The following is a 22653-nucleotide window of genomic DNA, read 5'->3' as shown; positions in this document are numbered from 1 at the left end:
TGCTACCAAATAAATTAAAAGTGATGTCTTTTTTTTATTTCAGATTAAATCATGATTTAAATATATATTTTTATTGTTGAAAAGCAAACGTATATAAATCCGCGAAAATGTTGCCAGAATTAGATAAAGATGATGCCTACCGTATGGCAACTTGTACAGATATCGAAGATGATAACCGTACCGCCATTGGACAGGTATAACACTTAAAACTGTGTACAATTTTTGATAATTTAACCCCCAGCAAGGTTTTTTTTTGTATCCACGGTGTTTCATATGATATTAACTTAAAGTAAATATAACAAGTTTAGAGGATTTGTTTATGATCAGTGTACTAAAAGTGAAGTCAAAAAATGAAGTTCTTATGATTTTAGGAATAAAAAAATCTGCGAAAATGAAATTACATTCTCATTTTCTCTTAAGAAGTCTTGCTAGTTTAATATTATGTTATTTTCACTAATATTATGCACCCGCCCCCCCCCCCCCTCTCCCCTACTTCCTATTTTTAACTTAATTAAACATAATTAGTGATGAGTAATATATTACATTTTTTTCCTATGCCTAACCCTTGCGGGGCTTATATCTTTGTTACCCTAACCCTGCGGGGCTACAGAACCCAAAATTGACTTAAGATCTTTAACTTCTAATTTGCTCAGGTTAAATCTGTGCGGAGAGTGCCCGTCTCCAGGAGCACCACCATTGCCAGCAGGGCCACCGAGATGATGGACATTGAGTTCCTCAAGCAAGAGATCAACATTGATGATCATAGGATCCCCATACATGATCTTCTAAACAGGTTTGTCATTTTTTCTATATTGTCTAGTCTTTCATGTCTAAGCAAAGAAACGAGACATTGCTTGTTATACAACCTATTCCCAATGTTCATATTTTTGCTTTTGACGTGGTTTGATTAGATTGCCTAGTTTTACGCGGTGCAGTGTATGGCTTATGCAGGGCGACCACTGCATACTATATATACTATTTATACTATATAGGATGAGTTTGGATACTATATCATACTATATGACAAAAATTTACTATATATACTATATAATATTACCTTTATTTGACCAAAATTTACTATATATACTATATGATATTAAATTTAAATAACAAAAACGAATATTGTCAGTTTTGAGACAACGCCTCTGAAGGAGCGTTTTGTCTTATTTTCACAGTAGGTTTTCTCCTATTTCTAGCCCCTGCGGGGGGCTTTATCTCTGAGGGGAAATCGTTAACCTTTGACTTACCCAACTTAACCTAAAATAACCCATTAAAAAATATTGTGATATGACAAAAATGCATAAAGCTCTACAGTAATTGAGAAAATCCTGAAAATATATTATTGTTTGTGATTATGTTTTAAATATCAGTTATTTTTCATAGAATTAACTTAAGGGAGCGAAAAGTTTTGCCACTTTCGCCTACTCCGTGATTATTAAGCTAGGTCTTATAGTGAGACTATAGGTTAGTTGGGATAAAAGTTTACTTTTGGGTATTAGTTCTCTTTGATTTATTATTTTTTTGGATAGGTTTCCAGGTTCAGGTGCTGCAGGCTGGAAGGTGGTTTCTGGACAGGTAAAAAAATTTAAAAATTTTGTTTGAAGATTTAGAGATCAATTTATCTTAAACAAAATATGCACCTTTTAGGATGTTATTAACATCTGAAGAAAAAATGAAAATTAGCCTCCAGGGTCAGGTCCTGCAGGCCTCCAGGTTCACTCTGGACAGGTAAAAAATAAAATTTTTATTTTAAGAGTTAGAGGTCAACTTTTAAAACAGAATATGTATTTTTTGATCTTATTAACATATATGAAGAAAATATATAAATCGGCCTTCAAGTTCAGGTCTTGCAGGCCTCCAGGTCCACTCTGGACAGGTAAACAATCAAATTTCTTATATGAAGAGTTAGAGGTCAATTTATATAACAGAATATGCATTTATTTGGATAATAATAACATATTATTATATATTAACATAATATTTTACCTGTCCAGAGTCCATCTAGCTGGGGCCTGCAGCACCTTAACCTAGCCTGGAGGTCGATTGTCATTTTTTCTTTAAAACACATAAATATTATCTAAAAAAGATGCTTATGTTGTTTAATAAACTAACCGGTATTATCCTTTTAGAAATTTTTTTTTCAATTTTGAAAATTTGAGTTCTTCCACCCCCCCCCCCCCCCTCCGACAGCGAACTATGATCTCTGGCCGCAGCGCTCGGCTCCCTAGGCTGCCTAGCCGCAGCGCTCGGCCCCCTTGCCTGCCTAGCCGCAGCGCTCGGCTCCCTAGCCTAAAACCTAACCTAACCTAAGTCCACCTGGAGGCCTGAAGCACCTAAACCTGGAGGCTAATTTTATTTTTTCCTTAAAATATATAAATAACATTCAAATATAAGCTCATTTTGTTTAACAAATATTCCATTAACTGTTCAAATCAGAAGTTTGATTTTTACCTTCCCAGAGTCCACCTGAGGGTCTCCAGCACTTAAACCTGGAGGCTAAATGTCATTTTTTTCTTCAAATGTGTAAAAAAATATCCAAAATGATGCATACGTTGACCTTTAACTCTTCAAACAAGAAAGGGGGGAGGGGGATGTGCCACTTTTTGAAACCAAAAGTAAAACGTGCATGATCTCGGCCCATAAAAGAGTTATAGCTCTTAAATTCTGCACAGCAGTTGCTTTTGTGGTGAACAATATGGAACTGTTAAGAAATGGCGGCGGAACCGCCGCTCCCGCCAAAAACCGCCGTTTCCCGCCGAATTTTGTTTTGCCTTTTCTCGCCATAATAGACAATTTTCAATCATCTGAGATAAACTTTTTTTTATAATAATTTTGCTTATATTTTACTTGACACTTGTAAGATTTTACACTTTTTGCAATTTTTTTTTAAATATTGACATGACATCACTGAAAATATAAGGGAAATTTTTATTAGAAAAAAAGTTTATCTACGATGATTGAGAACTGTCTAATTTGGTGAAAAAACGGAAAAAAATCGGCGGGAAATGGCGGTTTTCGGCGAGAGCGGCGGTTCCGCCGCCGTTTCTTCACAGTTCAATATTGTTCACCATAAAAGCAACTGCTGTGCCGAATCTTAGAGTTATAACTCTTTTATGCGCTGAGATCATCCACGTTTTACTTTTGGTTTCAAAAAGTGGCACATCCGCCTCCCCCCTTTGAATTTTATCTGTCCAGAGTGGACCTGGAGGCCTGCAGAACCAGATCTTGGACGTCGATTTTAATTTTTTCTTCAGTTATATTAATAACATCCAAAAAGATGCATTTTCTGTTTTATAAGTTGACCTCTAACTATTCTAATAAGAAATTTGAATTTTTCACCTGTCCAGAGTGAACCTGGAGGCCTGCAGGACCATAAATTGGAGTCTAATTTTAATTTTTTTCTTCAGATATGTTAATAACATAAAGATACATATTTTGTTTAATAAGTTGATCTCTAACCCTTCAAACAGAAATTTAAATTTTTTTTACTTGTTCAGAAACCACCTTCAAGCTAGCCTGCAGCACCTGAACCTGGAGACCTATCCAAAAAATGATTAAATATACGTGAATTTCTACCCTAAAAGTAAACTTTTATCCCTAATGACCTATAGACTCATATTAATACCTAGCCTAATAATCAAAGAGATTTATATACTACTAGCGGCTACGCCCCTAGAGGCCTCTAGTGGCACTTTAAATGTTGTTGTTTGTTAAAGTTAATTTTTTATGTACGATACCACCTTATTTGACGTTGAAGTCTCCTCTAAATTTGAAATTTTTATGATTTTTTTGTCATTTCTCTTGGGAGGGTGGTGGTACCCTCCCCCAAAATAGTTATAAACCTTCCCGGGACTTATGAGAAGCTACCCTGTTAAGGAGAACCCGATCGGTTCAGCAGTTAGCGAGATCCTTCGGTACAGACACACACACAGACACACAGACATCCTGTTACTTTAGTATAAGGATGTATTACTAAATAAAACAAAGTCCGATACTATATCATACTATATGAGTAAGAAAAAATATACTATATATACTATATGGATTAAAAAAATATACTATAAAAATACTATATTTATTTGGTTTTGGAGTGGTCGCCCTGCTTATGACGTTTCCCTGATGTATTATTTAAATGATGAATAAAATTACCCCTTCTGCGGGTTTTTTTAAACGTTAGGAAACTGCTAGTTAATGAACCAACCAATCAAAGAAATCGTGATAATAAAACTTTTGGTAGCAATATAATATGTACAACTCTATTACCCCCCCCCCCCCTCAAATCTGAATAATATATGCATTACAGGAATATAATTATGCATGACTTATAGGCAATTTTATTTTAGGTTATTGACTGATATTAACACCGGCCTATCTCCCCAGCAAGCTGAAGTTTTACTGCAACGTGATGGTCCCAATCAAATAACAGCACCTGTCGGTAAGTTGATAACGAGGACAATTGTGTGTATTAGAAGCATAGCAATAACAGGCTTGAAATGTTAAAATATCCAAGTCAGTGTAGATAGAAAGAATGAAAAACTGAATTCAGTAATACTCTTATGACAAATTTGAAAATAACGAACGAGCTGACTGACGGACATTTTGAATTTTGGAATTGTAGAGTGTCTTCGCTATAAAAAATGTTAATAATCCATATTTAGAACCTCCAACCTGGGTGCGGTTTGTGAAGCACATGTTTGGTGGATTTGCTATGCTGATGTGGTTGGGGGCGTTCTTGTGCTTCGCCCACCACTCCGTGGAGTCGGGCATCCATAAAGAGGTCTCCAGCGAGAATATTGTCCTTGGTAAGTGAAATGAAATTTTTCAATTTTTTTAGATTTATATCATTAGAAAAGTGATTTAATTCGATAGAGGCTATAATAGTTGTTGAGTTTCCTAATATAAAGCATCTGTACTAACCCCCTCCCCCCTTATATTTGAAATAGATTAAAAGTAAGATTTTATTGTTTTCCTATTCCTAAACCCTGCCGGTGCTCTAACCCTGTGGGATTACCCAATACACAATTGTTCTAACCTAACCTCAATTCATAACAAACCAACGAATTCTACCCCTTCCTTAGTTATTTTCAATTTATTAAAAAAAAAAGGATGGGGTACTTTATTGTTTTATTTTTTCTTACGAACACTAACGTTGTAAGTTGTATAACCCTATTATTTCTTTTTCAGGATTTGCGTTGATTATTGTCATTATTATTACCGGAGTATTCTCTTTTATTCAGGTAAGTTTTTTTCTTTTTTCAATAAGCGATATAAACTTTTATTTTTTAGCAGCTACATTTTTATTAATGTTTGTCCTCTGAAGATGGTTGAAAATTGTTAAGATTGTAGTCTGGACATTCTACGTCTATACGGAGTTTTCCTGCATAACAATTTTACTGTCTTTGTGCCTTTGGTTTTTCAAAGACTACATACCTAAATAATAACAATGACTAACTAAAATGGAAGTTTAATACAGTTATATGATAGGGAACAATGTAATACAATTTTATTTTTGCCCTCTCCTCACTTTCTTTGGTTATCTTAATACTCTGGTTTTTAGTAGCGAAGCTACTCTATAATTCACTTTGTCCGTCCGTCAGTCCGTCCGTAACGCTATGGGGGAAATGGGATTTACTCAGCCCCTATAAAAGATAGAAAGCTGAAATTTTTTGACAACATTCCCATCATTAAGGAGCACAATTAACTTTAAAACATTAATGGCGGTCGGGCAGCTTTTTAGCAGGTTTTAGGCTATTTTTTTATTTTCCACATTTTTCCTCATATCTTTGGTGTTTATGGTCCGATTTTCAAAATTTTTCAGTTAGATATATCAGAATTAAATTTTTCGTCGTTTAGAGACCCAACAATGACGGTCAGACTGCCTTTTTGCAGGTTTTTGGCTATTTTTATATTTTTTACATTTTCCCCCATATCTTTGGTGTTTATGGTCCGATTTTCAAACTTTTTTCAGTTAAATATATCAAAATTAAATTTCCCATCGTTTGAAGAAAACAACAATAACGGTAAGACTGCCTTTTTGCAGGTTTTTGGCTATTTTTATATTTTTTACATTTTCCCCCATATCTTTGGTGTTTATGGAAGGATTTTCAAAAAATTTTCAGTCAAAGATATAAAAATTAAATTTCCGGTCATTTGAAGAAATCAACAATGATGGTCAGACTGCCTTTTTGCAGGTTTTTGGCTATTTTTATATTTTTTACATTTTCCCCCATATCTTTGGTGTTTATTAATCGATTTTCAAAATTTTTTCAGTTAAAGATATCAAAATTAAATTTTCCGTCGTTTGAAAAAAACAACAATGACCGTCAGTCCCATCCACGAAATTTTGTGCTTCGCTACTTATGGATGTTGTCATCCTTGTTTTATCAAAGATTGAATGGTTGATTGAAACTAACATTGTCCAAATTTTTTAAACAATAGTTTTTATCCTACTTAATTGGTAATTTTGTTTAACATAATTGAAGGATTAACACTAATTTATTGTCCATTGTCTTATCCCTTAAGATTTGTGAATACAATACTTTTTATTTAGGAGACAAAAGAGAATGAAATGAAAGAGGGAATAGATAAATACTTCACCAATACGTGTACAGTTATTAGGTAAGGGATTAAAGTAAAGCAATAGAGGGGGGGGGGGGAATCGGTAAAATATCTGTATTTCACCACCCCGTTGACCCTTTGCCGACTTAAAATAGGACCGGAAATATTAACACAGCCAAGTCATTATAAAAGCGCAGAAAGCAATTTGCTAACAGACGAAAAAGTTCCGCAACATTCGATCCAGGTATTTGTCTGAGTTATGCATCTATACATACCTACTTAATACATTTATCGGTAAGTGTAAAAATTAAAAAGAAAAATTGTAAAAGATGTACTCTGAAATAGATATTTTGATAGTTTTTTTTCCAGCTTCTGCTTTAAAAATCAACGTTTGCTTTTTTTCAACTACTTTTTAATTAAAAAAAAAAAGTTTTAGAGGAGTTTGCGATGATTTTTTCTTGAGGTCGTATCTTAAATATAAACACTACCTAATTTATTTCATAATTTTAGGGATGGCATCGAAAACACTATTGACTCCAAAGAACTAGGAATGTAATTTATCGTTTGAAACCTGCTTGTTTGTTAAACCCCTTAGAAATGTAACAAGTTCTTTATCCTAACGAATGATAGAACGTGTTTCTTAACAAAGAGGACCATTTTAATTTACAGTACAATTTCCCCACCTCTCTTTTTCGTTACATTTTACAAAACGATAAACAGGAGTGTATATTCTGCATAAGATTCATTTTTTTCCCCCTGCTGCAAATCTTTTATTTTTTTCCCTCCTAGTTTTTTTTCCAGCAAGATAGGAAATAAAATAGAAAAATATTTTCAAAACACTTTATTTTATTCATATTATCCCCCCTCCCACATATTCTGTTAGTTTTTTTTTCACCAAAAAGGTGAGAAAAATGGGAAAAAATGCTTTCAGTTCTCTTAATTTTAAATTTTTTTCCCCCAACCACATATTTTTTATTTTTTTAACCCCCCCCCCCCCTCCCTTCAGCAGGGTCAAATTTGAAAATATACACCCCTGACGATAAATAAACATAACCCTAACAGTGGTCGGAGATATTATTCTTCTAAAAATGGGAGAGCAGGTTCCAGCTGATATCAGACTTTTTGATGCCAGAAACTTTAAAGTTGATAATTCTTCCTTAACAGGTAAACTTTATGATACATTACTACTTATTTAATAAAGGTACACTGACTATTATGTCCCTTATGAGGCATTAATAGCAAACAAATTGGCGGGAGATAGTGGTTTTCGTCGGCAGTTCAACCGCCGTATCTTAACAGTTCAAACATGGTACCATTCTTAATTTATCGTTCTAATCCTTTTAGAACGATAAAAGGGGGGGTTTTTTAATGCAACCATCTCGTAATCAATGTATAAATGGCACTTAGAATTCGAATTTTGATCTAAAATTCTGCATGAGTAATCCTTGGTAGGTCTATTTTCCCTAAATCGAATAAAAAGTTGGAAAATTAACGGCTAACAGCTGGCGGCTCAGCAATTTAGCCATTTTTTGGGCTATTTTCAATGCAAATCATCACGAAACCTATCTCCACATAATACTATTTTCTGCTCCAAAATGTTTTCAAACGGTTCTAGCCGGTAGTTGCTGGTACTAGAAATCTGAAAATGTTGTTTTTGTACCATTTCACATGATTTAAAGGAAAAATATGTTTCAAAAAGTTGATTCCTACGTAATTTATGACAGATTTGCCCTAAAAATAGCCAAAAAACGGCTAAACGGCTGAGCCGTTAGCCGGTACTTTTTCAACTTTTTTGTTCGATTTAGGGAAAATAGACCTACCAAGGATTACTCATGCAGAATTTTAGATCAAAATTCGAATTCTAAGTGCCAATTATACATTGATTACGAGATGGTTGCATTAAAAAAAAACCCTCTTAGTACACGTAACCTTTCGGAAGCAAAAGGCTAGTCACATCATGCATCTATAGAGAACCTTCTCTATAACTAGGGCACACTTTTGCGCAATAAAATATGACTAACTGACTTAATTTCCCAAAAGATGTTTTTTTGATTTGTTGACAATACCTGTTAAATTTTATTTAAATCTTTATCATTTTTAACTTAGGTGAATCTGAGCCGCAATGGAGATCTCATAACTGTACCCACGAGAACGCTCTGTTAACTGAAAACTTGGTGTTCTACTCAACTTTTGTTGTCGAAGGAACTGCCAGGGTAAGCAATAGCTTGTCCGCGTATCGTCTGGGAGGTGTCGGGTTCGAGTCAGGACCACACTGCGTCATACTAGAGACGTTAAAAATGTACATATGTCTTGCATTTGACACTAATAGTTAAAGTAGGGGAATGTATATGCCTACATACAGGTGCAACTTAATATTTCAATGGTAAGATTTTCTCTATTAAGGGTCGTTCCTTATATAGGTATCTTATCGTTAATTTAGGCGTGTTACAATAGGTTTCTAAATTGGTATTATGATTCCTGTCATATTTAGGCACAATTTAGAAAGCAAAGCAACTATATGTTCAGTCCATTACCAAAAAATTTTGATAATGATTTTTGCCCGTTTTGAAAAATACTTTTTATGTGAAACGGTTATAGATAATATGGTAACATTAATGTTCGTTTGTATAACCATATTATTTGTTAAGCTATTTATGTCATCCTTGTTAATTTTCAGGGTATCGTGGTGAATACCGGAGATATGACCGTGGTTGGACGGTTATCAGCCTACAGCCTAGACCATGAACGTCGTGATACGCCTATATCTAAGGTAGGCTAATTTTTTTTAGAGAGGGAGTGGACATTGGACTGTTAATTATACTCGTCCCCAAAGTTTTATAATAACGTTTTAGTGTGACTTTTATTGGATTATGATAGGTTGATTCATTAAGCTTAGTGTCCCAACTATTCAACAAATAATTATAATTTTGCGTATCATAATTGGGGAATGGGATGTACATTGTACATAGATTTATCGACCATTGTCTTATCCATTTATAGCCCTGACTTTTAGCCTTTTGGGCCTTCCAAACATAAGGGATGGAGGGGGACAGACATTGGACTTTAAATTGTACTGGTAACCAAAGTTTATTAACTAGGATCACTCATAAGTTAGCTTAAAAACTTTGGGGACTTTTATTCGAACTTGGTCGGCACTTGCATTAAAAGACTTACATTTAAAGTTTTATTGATAAAATTTAATTAGAAGTATAAAAATCATCATTTCCAGTATGGTTTTGAAACAGATTAGTATCCGGTGGATAAGAACTGGTTCTCAGCAACACTGAAAAATCGTATTGTATTATATCCAGTTTTCTACGAATATAAAAATGAAACTAGTATTGTACATTTTTATATCCGCGGAATGCTATTTATATTACGATGTGATAAATAACTATTTAAGTATAATTAACATAAAGGTTATTTTCTGTGAATTATTGACAATACTAATAATACATTACTTAGGTAGTATTTCTACTTTAAAATAATTTAATTTTTTCAAAAATGTTCTTAATGCTGGCATACTTAACCTGGTATTATCCTCTTAGAAATTTTTTTTTCAATATTGAAAATTTGAGTACCACCCCCCCCCCCCCCCCCCCCCGACAGCGAACTATTAACTCTGGCCGCAGCGCTCGGCTCCCTAGCCTGCCTAGCCGCAGCGCTCGGCCCCCTTGCCTGCCTAGCCGCAGCGCTCGGCCCCATTGTCTGCCTAGCCGCAGCGCTCGGCTCCCTAGCTTAAAACCTAACCTAACCTAAAATAGTTGTTCGTCGGTAGTCGGGGGGGGGGGGGGGGGGGGGTACAAAATTGAAATAAATTGAAAAAAAAATTCTAAGAGGATAACGCCCTTAACCTAATTTAAGTTTTCATGTTTTTTGTTTTTTCAGGAAATCACCAGATTTATCCATCTTTTGACTGTTTCTGCCTGTTGTCTTGGGGTGTTCTTCTTCTGTCTTGCCTTTATTGTCGGTAAGTTATTTATTTTTAAAAAATAATATTATAACTTGTTGATTTAAATCTACACTGAACCCAGAATCCTATTATAAAAAGTAATACCAACCTAATGTTTTTTTTATCTTTAGCTTAATATTTCGAGAACTATTGAACCCTACAAGTTCTGGATATCATAGAAGCTTTACATAGGCCCCGGGATGGCTTTAGGCTATTTTTTCCCATTCCTTCCCCTTCCCATTCCTTCCCCTTTCCCATTTCTTCCCCTTTAAATACTAAGATGATTGGGGCGCAGCCGCTAGTTTAACTATATTGGATTCAAAATTTCGGATACTTTATTGGTTGACACAAACATTTAGGCTACACACATTGTCCAAACTTTTCCACCAATAATTTTAAACAGACAGAAGGGGTGACTTTGTTTCATAGTAATGGGGGATTACAGTACATCAATTTATCTTCCATTGTCTAAACCTTGCTGAATTCCAAAATGTGTACATAAAAATTTTATCACTGTTTTTAGGTTACTATTGGATTGACGCTATCCTGTTTATGATTGGTATAATAGTTGCCTGCGTGCCAGAAGGAATACTGGCTATTGTCACCATTGCTCTTAGGAATGTTGTCATTTTATATTGTTTACGAGATGTAATCAAAAACTCCCCCCCTCCATTTTACATTAATCAAAACTCGGGGAGAGAGAGAGAGGACAATGGGCTGTTTAATTTTATTACACTAGTTCCCAAAGTTTTATGATAACGTTTCTTTTTCGTTCGCTTAACAAATTTGGGGAATTTAGTAAATTATTATTATTTGATTCATCAAGTTTAGTGTTCAAATGTTTCAACCACTAATTTTTAATCTTCAGAATTGATAATAATAATGTGAAAGTGATATAAATATCGATTTTGATCATTAGATAAACCTTGTCCCCACACTGTAGATAAAGTCTGATTTTATATTAATGAAATGACAAATTTTAACAGTGTTACTGCCAAGAGAATGTCCAACAAAAACTGCCTTGTCAAAAATCTTGAGGTAAACAATTAATATAAATGATATTGAAAAGGAATTTGATAAAAATGATTAATGGTAGGTATAAACATTTGTAGGGCATATATTTGAAAGAAAGAAGTTTAAAAGATATGAATCCTTATTAAACATTCTTTCGTGACAACTCAAATAATTTTCACCAAATTAGCACAAAGACCATTTATGCGTTGTGTCTAATTTAGTGTTATTTATTGTTATTTGATGTTTCACATCTGTATTTTAGTAAATATCTTAACTCGTTAAATGTTCTTCAAGGAACTTTCCCTTTAAAGATTAATATTTTAAAGTCTTAGTACCTTAATGTTTAGGCTGTTGAAACACTGGGTGCAACCAGTGTGATCATTACCGACAAGACCGGCACTCTGACAAGCAACAAGTTGACGGTAGCCCATGTCTGGTTTGATAACAATATCGGAGAGATTGATACCGCTGCGTTGGAGGTGATTATTCTTGTTTTCCAACTTATTAAAAAGAGCGAAGTCACTCTATAACTCACTTTGTCTTTCAGTCCGTAACGCTATGGAAGATTTATGATTTCTCGGGTTCTATTTAATATATACAGCTGAAATTATTTTACAAATTCCCTGTACTAATTTACATGCTCCGTCAGTCTGTCTGTCTTGCTTTTAATTTACATGAATGATTCCATTAAACTTGGATAGTGCAATACAATGTACAAATATTTTGTTTTAATAATGATTATTAATTTTCTTTTTAAAAATATAGAAAAATAATTTAGAATCCGACTGTTTCCTTTGAGACGTCCAATCACACGTGGAAAAATTTGGCGCGAGTCGCCATTTTGTGCAACACAGCTGAGTTCGACCAAACCTCAGGGCAGAAACCGGTTTTAGCCCGCGAAACTATCGGAGACCCCACAGATTCGGCCCTTTTACGCTGCGTAGAGTCTGTAGAAGGTAATTTTTTTAGAATTTATGATGCATTCGTTAAACTTTTAAATTAAATTTTATTTATTAAAGACTATTCATCAGACAAATTAAAGCTAGTAAAACGTGTAAAAGCACCAAACAATAGAATTTCCACAGCAGACTTTTATGGGTTTGGGAAAATCTCAGCCCTTTTTAACCGTATAGATTGAGGAACAAACGGACAGTTACATTATTGTTACTCGTGTAAATCTTTTAACCCTTATCTAGAATGTTTATTTATCAGGTGATGCTGCCGTTTTCAGACAAATGCACAGAACTGTCCTACATATTCCATTCAATCCAGAAGCTAAAATCCAGGTATGATTTAACAGAAGACAACAGCTAAATTATATCAAAAACTATCAGATAACCCCTGGGGGAACTTAAGGGAAAAGAGGGGGGGGGGGTGTCGACCGTCCACTTGGAGATTGTGGAAGTACCCGTCCTCGTAAAAACCCATAGACATTTAGACATACATTTTGTTACTTTTATTTAAGGGTATCAATTATACAACCAGAAAAAGTTTGAAATTTTAAGAGGGCAGAGTCCATTGTCTATATTGAATCGGCCATTTTTTTTGTATGAAATATTATACTTTAGTAGATGTTTTGGGGTAGCAAAGTATTTTCATTTATCTTTCGCATAAACTAGAATTTAATGTATTGATCTGTTATTATGTGTTTTTTTAATTTTTGCGTTGAGAAAAATAATTATCCTTATTCAGGTGAGTGTACACGAATGTGCAGATTTCCAGACTAACGGATACCTGGCCTGTATGATTGGTTCCCCTGACATCCTGCTACAAAGATGTACCACAGCTCTCATTAATGGCCAGGAGAGAAGGATTGACCAGGTTGATTTATTTTATTTGAAGATCCATTAAAGAATGTATTTTTAAGGGTGTATTTTCTGCAAAAGATTATTTTTTCCCCTGACTGCAATTATTTTATTTGTCCTTACTCCCTCTTCCTAGTTTTTTTCCCCCTAAGGAAAGGTATAAAATACTAAGTTTTTCAGTACACTTTATTTTATTCATTTATTACCCCTCTCAAATATTTTCCTGTTTCTTTTTTCAAGGAGGGAAAAAAAATTTTAATACTTTTAATTTTTTCCCTCCCACATTTTGTTCAGAATATACAACACCTGGAAGATTTATCTCCCTCTTTTTTAATGATTTTTTCAATAAGTTAATTTTTATCATGTATTTGTAGGATTACAAGAATGCGTATTATTACGCCGTAACTGAGCTGGCCGGACTAGGAGAAACAGTTGTGGCTATAGCTGACGCAAGACTACCTCCCCAAAGCTACCCGCCTGGATTTAAATTCAATGGTTCTCAGGTGAATAACATTTATTTTCAACTGAACTGTTGTTGTGATGTAATAAACGTTTTTTTAGTATTCTTGTTTTGTAAGTTATCCACGAAAAAGTAAATAAAATGCCCCCCATGAGTTGGATGTCATTTATATCTAAGATTATAGATTCACTTTTAAACAAAATATTAGCTTTACTTAAATGTTAAGATTTTAACAAGGATAACAACATTCTGAAGATCGGACGCCAAAAAATATGTTTTGACAAAAACAGTCATTTATAAAGCAGATGTTTAGTGTCCTCAAAAATATAAATATAACTAGAAGGTGAAAAGCAATCTTTTAGTATAAAATATGTAATGGTAGCATAACCGACAGACCAACTTACCAAGTATATTATTCACTGGATACTCATTGGTGGTACAGGGAATCTAAACTAAGATTTCAGCCCTCTGTCTTAAATAGTAGCCGAGAATTTCACGTCTTTATTCAGTATTCTGTTATTAAGACGGACGGACGGACGCATTATAGAGTAACTTCGCTACAAAAAAAAATTATTTACCTCTAAAATTTGTTAAGGTGAACTTCCCCGTGAATGGTTACCGACTGCTTGGGCTGATGTCAATGATTGATCCACCCAAAGCCACAGTTCCGGATGCCATCAGTAAGTGTAGAGCCGCTGGCGTTAAGGTGAGGCTTTTTATTTATATATACTAGCAGCTACGCTCCTATGGATATATAGGACACATGAGGACTAGGAGGGGGAAGGGGCTAAGTCGATCCTCTACTTTCTATTTTAATGTTTATATTAAAAAGTAAAAATTATTTAAGGAGTGGTCATTTCGGTCTTGTTGTGATTTCTCATAGGTGGTAATCCTCCCACTAAATAAGTTTAAACCTTCACTACACCTACAAAAAGCTTCACTGCAAGAAAGTTATAATAATTTTAACAGTACATTTTTATGCTAAATAAAAAAATGCATATATTATTTGAGAGGTAAAATTTTTGGGATCACTAATTCAAGCTCAAATACATTTCCTTTAAATAACTTTTTTCTTTAGGTAATTATGGTGACAGGCGACCATCCAGCTACAGCCGCGGCCATCGCCAAGTCTGTTGGAATTATTGGCATGGAGAATCAGGCAACTGCTATTACTCTCACCTCTACCCCTACTTCCCAGCTGCCTGCAGGTTGGTAATTTTAATAATAATAATGTTAAAAACATCTATAAATGCGAAAGGTAACAAATGAGTGAAAACTCTGTTGATATACAATATTATTTAGAAGTTTAAATAAAAATTGTCCCAAATTACTTAAGTACAGGATGATTAAACCAGACAATCTAGTATTGCTTGATTCACTTCTACAAGAGACATAATGGCTTGAAAATAATTGCGCGTATTTGAGATATTATAGGTATCTTCATTTGCATTATTCAAATTAGGTTGTCAAACATTTTCACTTAAAAATGATTGGACATACTTTTATATGAAAACTATTGTAGTAATGCTTCGCACATAAGTATGCCAAAAAATAGAGTGGCAGACATCTAATAATCATTATTTTTTATCTTCAAACCTGCTATTTCTCTATCCAACTATCTATTTAGCTAGGTATCCAACTTTTCATTTAGGTATAGTAACCGGAGAAGACCTAGAAAATATGACTAATGAGATGCTTGAGGATGTTCTGTTGAGGACAGATGAACTTGTCTTTGCCAGAATGAAACCTGAACAGAAATTACAGGTAAAGCCTCCTTCTCACAAATAGACGTCCAAGGGGGGTTAAGGGGGTGTTTTCCTTTCTCCAATTTTCTAAAACCCCCATTTTTTTTACCCCCCCTCAAACCTTGAAACCCCTAATGCATTTTAATCCCCTTAAAAAAGCCATGTACATGTTCCTTCAACATTAAATTAGCGTAAAAATATTTGAAATAATTAAAGATGAGGAGGGGGAGAGGGGCAGGTATGGGCATAGCTAGGTTCGTAGGACTCCCGCAGGAGGTAGGCAACTAGGCATGATATAGAATACAACTACCACCCGGCCCCTACTTATTTTTACTTCATTAAAAATAATAGGTAGAGTTAAAAAATTGTTCTCTTCGTCGAAAAATGGGCACATCTTATATAGAAATCTGTTTTTGTTATAGATTGTTGAGACATGCCAGCGTCTGGGAGCCGTTGTAACGGTAACTGGCGACGGTATCAACGATGCAGCGGCTATCCGGCGGGCTGATGTCGGCATAGCAATGGCACAGGTTAGGATCTATGGAAGAAAATTATTTTGATTTTGTTGTGTCAACTAAAGTGTCTTCGTGTGTATAGGATTGAAATGAGGATAAACAAAATGAAGTGTTTATTATGGATCATGGAAAGAAAACGAAGTTTCCGGTTTCGTCGTTTTTTCACAGTAGCCTTTCTCCTATTTCTAGCCCCTGCGGGGGGCTCTAGCCCTGCGGGGCAAAAATTAACATTTACTTAACCTAACCTAAAATAACCCTTCAAAAGCTACTGTGAAAATACGATGAAACCGGCAACTTCGTTTTCTTTCCATGATCCGTTATTATTTGTTGAAAAGTTTGGACACTACTAGTTTGGAACCAACCAATCAATACATTAAAAAAAATATACCCAAAATTTTCCATCGAACTAATAAGATACTTTTGCTGTAAAACTTTGGGTACCAGTGTATTTTACAGTCCAATGTGCCCTCTCCGTCCTAGCCTTAACCAGTGAACCGAACTAGAATTTTTTATTTTTTTTATTTTAGACTGGAGCGGCCTATACGATCAAATGTGCAGATATAGTTTTACTGGATGATGACTTTTCTAGCATTGTTAGTGGTATGTATTTTTATATTATCTTATTTTTATTGGAACAAAGAACAAGTATGACAACGTCTTTTTAAAAACTTAGCAAAAAAAACTGACAGACAGACATACAAATGAGGGGTATCAATCTGGATCTGAAAATCCGCAATCCGTTCAATTTTTGGAACTAGAATCCGAATCCGCAATTTGAATTAACACTCCTAATACACATATAGATCTACACAAAATATGATACAAGAAAAATGATAGGTATTTTCTTGAAGGTTGGACAAAAATTTTATAAACAAAAACACCTTTTGTAACCTAACCTTAAACATAAAGGAACTCAACCAAAAATAGAATAACAGTTTGAACTGTTAAGTAACGGAAGCCAAACTACCGTTACCCTCCTTTTAATATTTTTAAATTGAGTTTGACAATTTTTTTTCTTGCAGGTATTGAGGAGGGAAGATTGATGTTTGAAAACCTGAAGAAGGTTCTGCTCTACGCGTTGTCAAGCAATGTGCCAGAGTTGGCAGCTTTCCTCATCTCTATGGTTGCACAGGTAAATTAGTATATTTACGGTCAAAGCTATCCGTTACTGACGGATAACAATCAAAATATAGAAAAAATAGCTGTCAAGAATTTCTTTCCTTTTTTCATTTTTACAACTTTATGAATCTTAAGGGATAAGATAAATAAAATGGACGGTAAATTGATGCACATCCCCAATGAATAAAAACAAATTAACCTTTCTGCTTATTGAATTTTTGGTTCTAAAGTTGGGACCAATAAAGATTCAAGGATTGTAGCCAAAGTTTTTGAGCCAACAAATAAGTTTACGTGTTAAAAAAAAAATTCTTGTACCTGTTTAATTTGCAGTTCAATGTCCTCTCCCTCCCTGCTTATAACTTAATTTTACTTAGATCCCGCTGCCACTTGGAATTCTGGCTGTTCTTGTTATCGACCTCGGCACAGATCTGCTGCCAGCGGTCAGCCTGGCGTTCGAGGAACCGGAAACTGATCTAATGGCTCACCAACCAAGGAATTCATTTATACAAATCTTTTAAACTTTTTTGGGGTCCCAAACTTGTTTCTCCTAGTCTATTTACACTATGATTGATTTATCGTAAATTGTTAATGTTCGTTTGTTTGTACAGTAGTCAATTAAAAATAGCATAAAACCACGTTAGGAACTTATTAAACTTCCCTATCCGGACGAAACCTAAGTTTTTTTTTACTTTAATTGGATAGACACTTAAACTTAAAATGAATGACAATTATAATTGTAATGAGATGGTATGTTATTCATCCAAAACAATTACTCCCTATTTTAATACAACTAAATAAAATACATTTTAAAATCAGTATCAAACATAGGAACTGTAAAAATATATAATGTAAATGCTTTGTTTGGGTTAACTTTCAAACCTCTAACCTCTTACAGCCAGCGGACATGTTGAACTTATGTATAAATTGATAAACTTCTCAGAAATCCTGATACTGATCCATTGCTGACTGAACAACTATTATTCCTCAGCTATGGACAGCTTGGTTTAATTCAGGTATATTCTACTAGCGGTTACGCCCATTAAGGACTCTACGGGCAATTGAGGGAATGGGAAGAAGGAAGAAAGTAAACGCAACACTATTTTTGAAATAATACAAAAATTGTTTTTTTTTGTCTAGTTGCCATTTCTCTTAGTACGGTGAAGTGAAGGTTCCTATTCCAGTACTTATAAAAAGCTTCACTGTAAAAAAGAACCATACCGGCTCAGCGGTATGCGAGATCCTAAGTTTCAGACAGATAGGCATCCTTTTGACTTACATTTTGATGCGGCTCCGGCTCCTACCTTAAAATTAATATATCAATTTTTGTTCACTATTGAATTTGATAAAATAAAATAAATAATATAAAATATTTTGCTTTTGTTTGATTAAAGCTGTATAAAAGTAGAAGTATGTGTGTCTATTTGTTAAGTAACAATAGTTTTTCAGTTTATTATAAGGAAATAGACCGTTGCCAAATTATAATATTAGTTTAAAAATCATTGTTAGCTAATCTGGAGCCGGTGCCGTTTTTAACGAAAAATACGGCTCCGGCTCCACCAAAAATGTTGCTGCTCCCGGCTCCGGCTCCGAAACGCTGGATTTACGAAAGAAAACAGATTGACAACCCAAATATGACCGAATTGTTGAATTATATTTAGGCGGCTGCCGGTTTCTTCACCTACTTTGTGATCATGTCTGAAAATGGCTTTAAACCTGACAGGTAAATTTCTAGGTTTTTTACTAGCTGCTTCACCCATAGCCTTTACGGGCTATTTAACCAAAAGGGAGTGGGTGTAAACTCCCATATTGAAATTTGTTTGGGAAAAAATGCCTTTTCACACTTTATTACCCATTTTTATTTAAGGGGGGGGGGGGGGGTAGAGGGGGGTATTTCCAAAATTATAATACAACAAACTTCATATTATTTGTAGTAACGTTTGAAATAGTATTTATAGGTTTTTGATACAACGATTAAGGGAGACATTTAAAAAAAACTTGGGTATAGTCTCTTTCGTAACATCGCACCTTATGGGGCGATTCTTCGTATTTTTCACAGTAGCTTTTCTCTTGTTTCTAACCCTGTGGGGCAATCACCTAACCCAATATAACCTAACCTAAAATAACCTATAAAAAGCCATTTTAAAAATACGACGAATCGCCCCTTATGTGGCGATGTTACGAAAGGAACTATTCCCAAAAACTTTGTGGTTCAGTATAATAACCTCTTTATTTAGATTGATTGGAATCCGCCAGGCATGGGAGAGTAAGGCATTGAACGATTTGAGAGATACTTATGGACAAGAGTGGACCTATGATGATAGAAAAACTCTCGAGTATCAGTGCCAGGTAAAAAAAAATTTAGTCGGATTCTTACAAAAATCCGCCAAAAAAAGCTGATTAATCCACGGATTTGCAAATTGCAACGGCCATTTTCTAACCCTTACTTAACCTAACCTAAAATAAACATGAAAAGCTATTGTGAAAATACCACTATTTTACCTGTGGTTATGAAACAATAAAGTACTTTTTTGGTTTTTGTCTGCCACATTTTAAATAGAAAGTGTTACAGTCATGAAGATTAACAATCAGAATCCGCAATTTGAATTGATTCGGATTCTGGGTCCAAAAGCTGGGCAGATTTCGGATTCAGATTGCAATCCCTAAAAAATACACCTAATAGACTTGACAATGTCTATATGAACAACCTATGAATTTGACAAATTGCAACAGAAAACCCAGTGTAGGAACAATCCAACTATTTTGTAGTTTAGAAATTGTAAAATTTTGTTTTTCAATTTCATGCCTAAAATAATATCAGGAATATGATAGAGCTATTTATAATAATACAAAGTAGAACGATGTCTGTCTGTCTGTTTGTTTGTAGCGAAGGATCTCGCTAACCGCTTTAAAGGGTAACTTTTCTTGGGGGTGGGACACCCCTAACCCCCCCCCCCCAAAAAAAAAAATGAAAAATACCCCCTCTAAAAAAAAAAATTGAACTAAAATTAAAATAGTGGAGTCGACTTCCCCCCCCCCCCCTAAAATTTTTAAAAAAATTTTCTATAAAATCTAAAACACGAAAAATTTGTTTGGCCAAACTTCTTGGGGCAAAGCCCCTAGAGGCTAGGGGCGAAGCCGCTAGTATTTTATATTTCGTTGCCCGTATTATGGGATAGAATCATTAAATTTACGGTAATTTTATTTGATTTTTTCAGGCTGGTTTTCTGATGTCCGTCGTCATTGTGCAATGGGCCGTCTTGATATCAACCCGCAGCCGGCGGATGTCTGTCATCCAGAGGCCGCTCAACAACTGGGTCATGAATATTGCCCTTGGGTTTGAGACCATACTCGCTTTCCTTGTTATCTATATTCCTGGATCTAGAGAGGTAAGGGTTTTATAATACAGCATCTGAAACAGTCAACCAACACTTTGATTGTCCGACTTTTTACCATTATTATTATTTTATTGACCACTACAAATTAAAAAAAAAGTGGCCCTTTTAAAGTAATGTTAAACTGTTAATCATCTCTTAATAGGATTATGCATGACTTGTTATCCAAAGAACTTACATCACCAATCTAGACTATATTATTGGTCCAAGTTTTATGTTTCATATTGATTAATGCAAAATTGTTGAGGTCATTCTAATAGTTATTTTATTCACACTTGAAAAACAAGTTGAGTTTTTAAATAAATAAAGTTAAACACAAACACACGAAAAATAACCCACACCCCCTTGAATATTTATTTTTTTTTTAAATATAGAATTTCTGCTTTACTAGGCCATTCAACAACATGCAAAATGCTCTAGACCAATGATAGATCTTGTACAATTATTTTGTGATTTTTTTAAAAGTAATATTTTTTTTAGGGTCTGCAACTGGCTCCCATCAGTCCTCTATGGTGGCTGCCCGGCGTGGCCTTTGCTGTCATCCTTATTGCATACGAGGAGCTTAGAAAAGCCATTGCCAGAAAGCACAAGGGCTCCTGGATTGATAATGAAACCAGATTTTAATTTTTTTTCTATCCCATAAAATAGGCTATAGTTAGAACTACGCTTTTAGGTGGTTTTCTTTCACAGAAACGAGATTATTTTTTTCTATTATGGCTTTGAAACTGTGTTATATAATCTGGAATAGAACCAGTTCTGAGTCATACAAAAAAAACATGTATCGTATTATATAGAAATTTTCACGAATATATTTACCAGTTTTGTTGGTCCGGGCCTTCGGCCCCTTGGGGCAACACAGCTGATTTTCATTTTACTATCCACGGAAAGCGATATCATTTTTTGTAAAATTGAACATCATTTTTTCATAAAACTAAATTTTTGTTCATAACTAAGCCTAGTTTTATTTTATTGAATCAAAAAGACAAACTTTTACGATTTATAGATATTAGCATTTTTTTGCTATTTCATGCACCAATAAGAGTTTCTTTTTTTCTAAATTAGCTTGAAAATAATTTTAAGATCTCTGAATAAAAAATTATTCTAACTTTTACAGTTTAATGTACAGTATTATAAAGTAAATTCAAAGTAAAAAAATCTCAAACTTGAAAGGAGATTATTGGCTATTATGCATTTAAAAATCCAGTATTAATATGTTAAATAGATCTGTGTTGCAATATTTTTTCAAAAATTTAATTTCTGTATAATATATATATTAAATAACTCACAGTATTATTGTTGATTTTTTTTAGAAGCGCAGCTTCAAGTTTTACAGCCGGCTGTCCGTCCATTACCTAAAGATCTTTAAGAATTTATTATATTTCTCGCTGCTGCGCTACTTATAGACAAGTTATTCTTGTTTTTTTTTATGTTATGTAGAATCTTAATGTGAATTTAACCTTTGCCGTCCATTTGTATATGTAGATTTTGTTAGCACACTTTTAAAAAGCAGGTTTTTTTTCTGCCTTTTGTACTTTACTCTTAAAATATGTAAAGATGTTATAGTTATTTATCGCATCGTATTATAAACAGCTTTCCGCAGATATAAAAATGTACAATTATGATATTAAAATCAGTTTTGTTAACTATAAAAACTGGTTTTAATATTGTGATTGTACAGTACATTTTATATTCGTAGATAACTGGATATACTATGATACGATACATGATTTTTCATTATGGCTTAGAACCGGTTCTAATCCGGGGGATATTAATCGGTTTAAAGCCATACTGGAAAAAATGAAACATTCCTGTAAAAAAATAACAATACATTCCGTCCAGTGACACAAACTATGTATTTTTATGACATTTTTTTATACATTATACACTTTTATGTACAAATAAATAGATTATATGTTATTGTCATACTGTATTATACATGAAATATAAATTAATATTATTATACTTATTTTTTTTTTATATTGTAAAACGCTCTAGAATTTATTTTCATATAATATCTTATTAATTTTCTTTGAGACAAGGGTCTATTTTTGGGACATTTTGGCAGTTTATTTAACTAGTACCCAAATTTTTAT

General features: G+C 34.1%; 1 protein-coding gene across 2 annotated transcripts; it reads left to right on the top strand.

The window, feature by feature from the left end:
* The first annotated feature begins 56 nt into the window (after positions 1-56).
* On the top strand, positions 57-22518 carry LOC145305274 (sodium/potassium-transporting ATPase subunit alpha-like). Of its 2 annotated transcripts, none has more exons than XM_080146878.1 (30): positions 57-194; positions 654-793; positions 4344-4435; positions 4659-4802; positions 5185-5237; positions 6551-6618; positions 7069-7106; positions 7621-7722; positions 8665-8771; positions 9236-9328; positions 10447-10528; positions 11034-11124; positions 11494-11548; positions 11872-12003; positions 12303-12480; positions 12737-12810; positions 13217-13345; positions 13704-13832; positions 14385-14495; positions 14868-14997; positions 15441-15553; positions 15957-16064; positions 16577-16649; positions 17072-17181; positions 17543-17661; positions 18109-18181; positions 18827-18888; positions 19403-19514; positions 20384-20554; positions 21041-22518. In XM_080146878.1, exons 1-30 carry the CDS (start codon positions 108-110, stop codon positions 21182-21184), a joined length of 3120 nt encoding a protein of 1039 aa, XP_080003004.1. In that variant the 5' UTR covers positions 57-107; the 3' UTR covers positions 21185-22518. The 2 variants fall into 2 exon arrangements, with proteins under 2 accessions (XP_080003004.1, XP_080003003.1); XM_080146877.1 differs by having other exon boundaries at positions 11034-11127; positions 11497-11548.
* The last annotated feature ends 135 nt before the right edge of the window (positions 22519-22653 follow it).

The sequence above is a fragment of the Acartia tonsa genome, chromosome 14 (assembly GCF_053477335.1).
Source record: "Acartia tonsa isolate MP-2025a chromosome 14, ASM5347733v1, whole genome shotgun sequence".
NCBI lineage: Eukaryota > Metazoa > Arthropoda > Copepoda > Calanoida > Acartiidae > Acartia > Acartia tonsa.
The sequence above is the reverse complement of the archived record's forward strand: the minus strand, read 5'-3'. Positions and strand labels throughout refer to the sequence as shown.

Bases quoted from the DNA above. Each gene is read 5' to 3' on its own strand.
- LOC145305274 (XM_080146878.1), top strand. From the start codon at position 108: ATGTTGCCAGAATTAGATAAAGATGATGCCTACCGTATGGCAACTTGT. The intron at 7,107-7,620 runs GAATGTAATTTA...TAACCCTAACAG, and splicing joins TATTGACTCCAAAGAACTAG to TGGTCGGAGATATTATTCTT. The intron at 9,329-10,446 runs GTAGGCTAATTT...TTGTTTTTTCAG, and splicing joins GTGATACGCCTATATCTAAG to GAAATCACCAGATTTATCCA.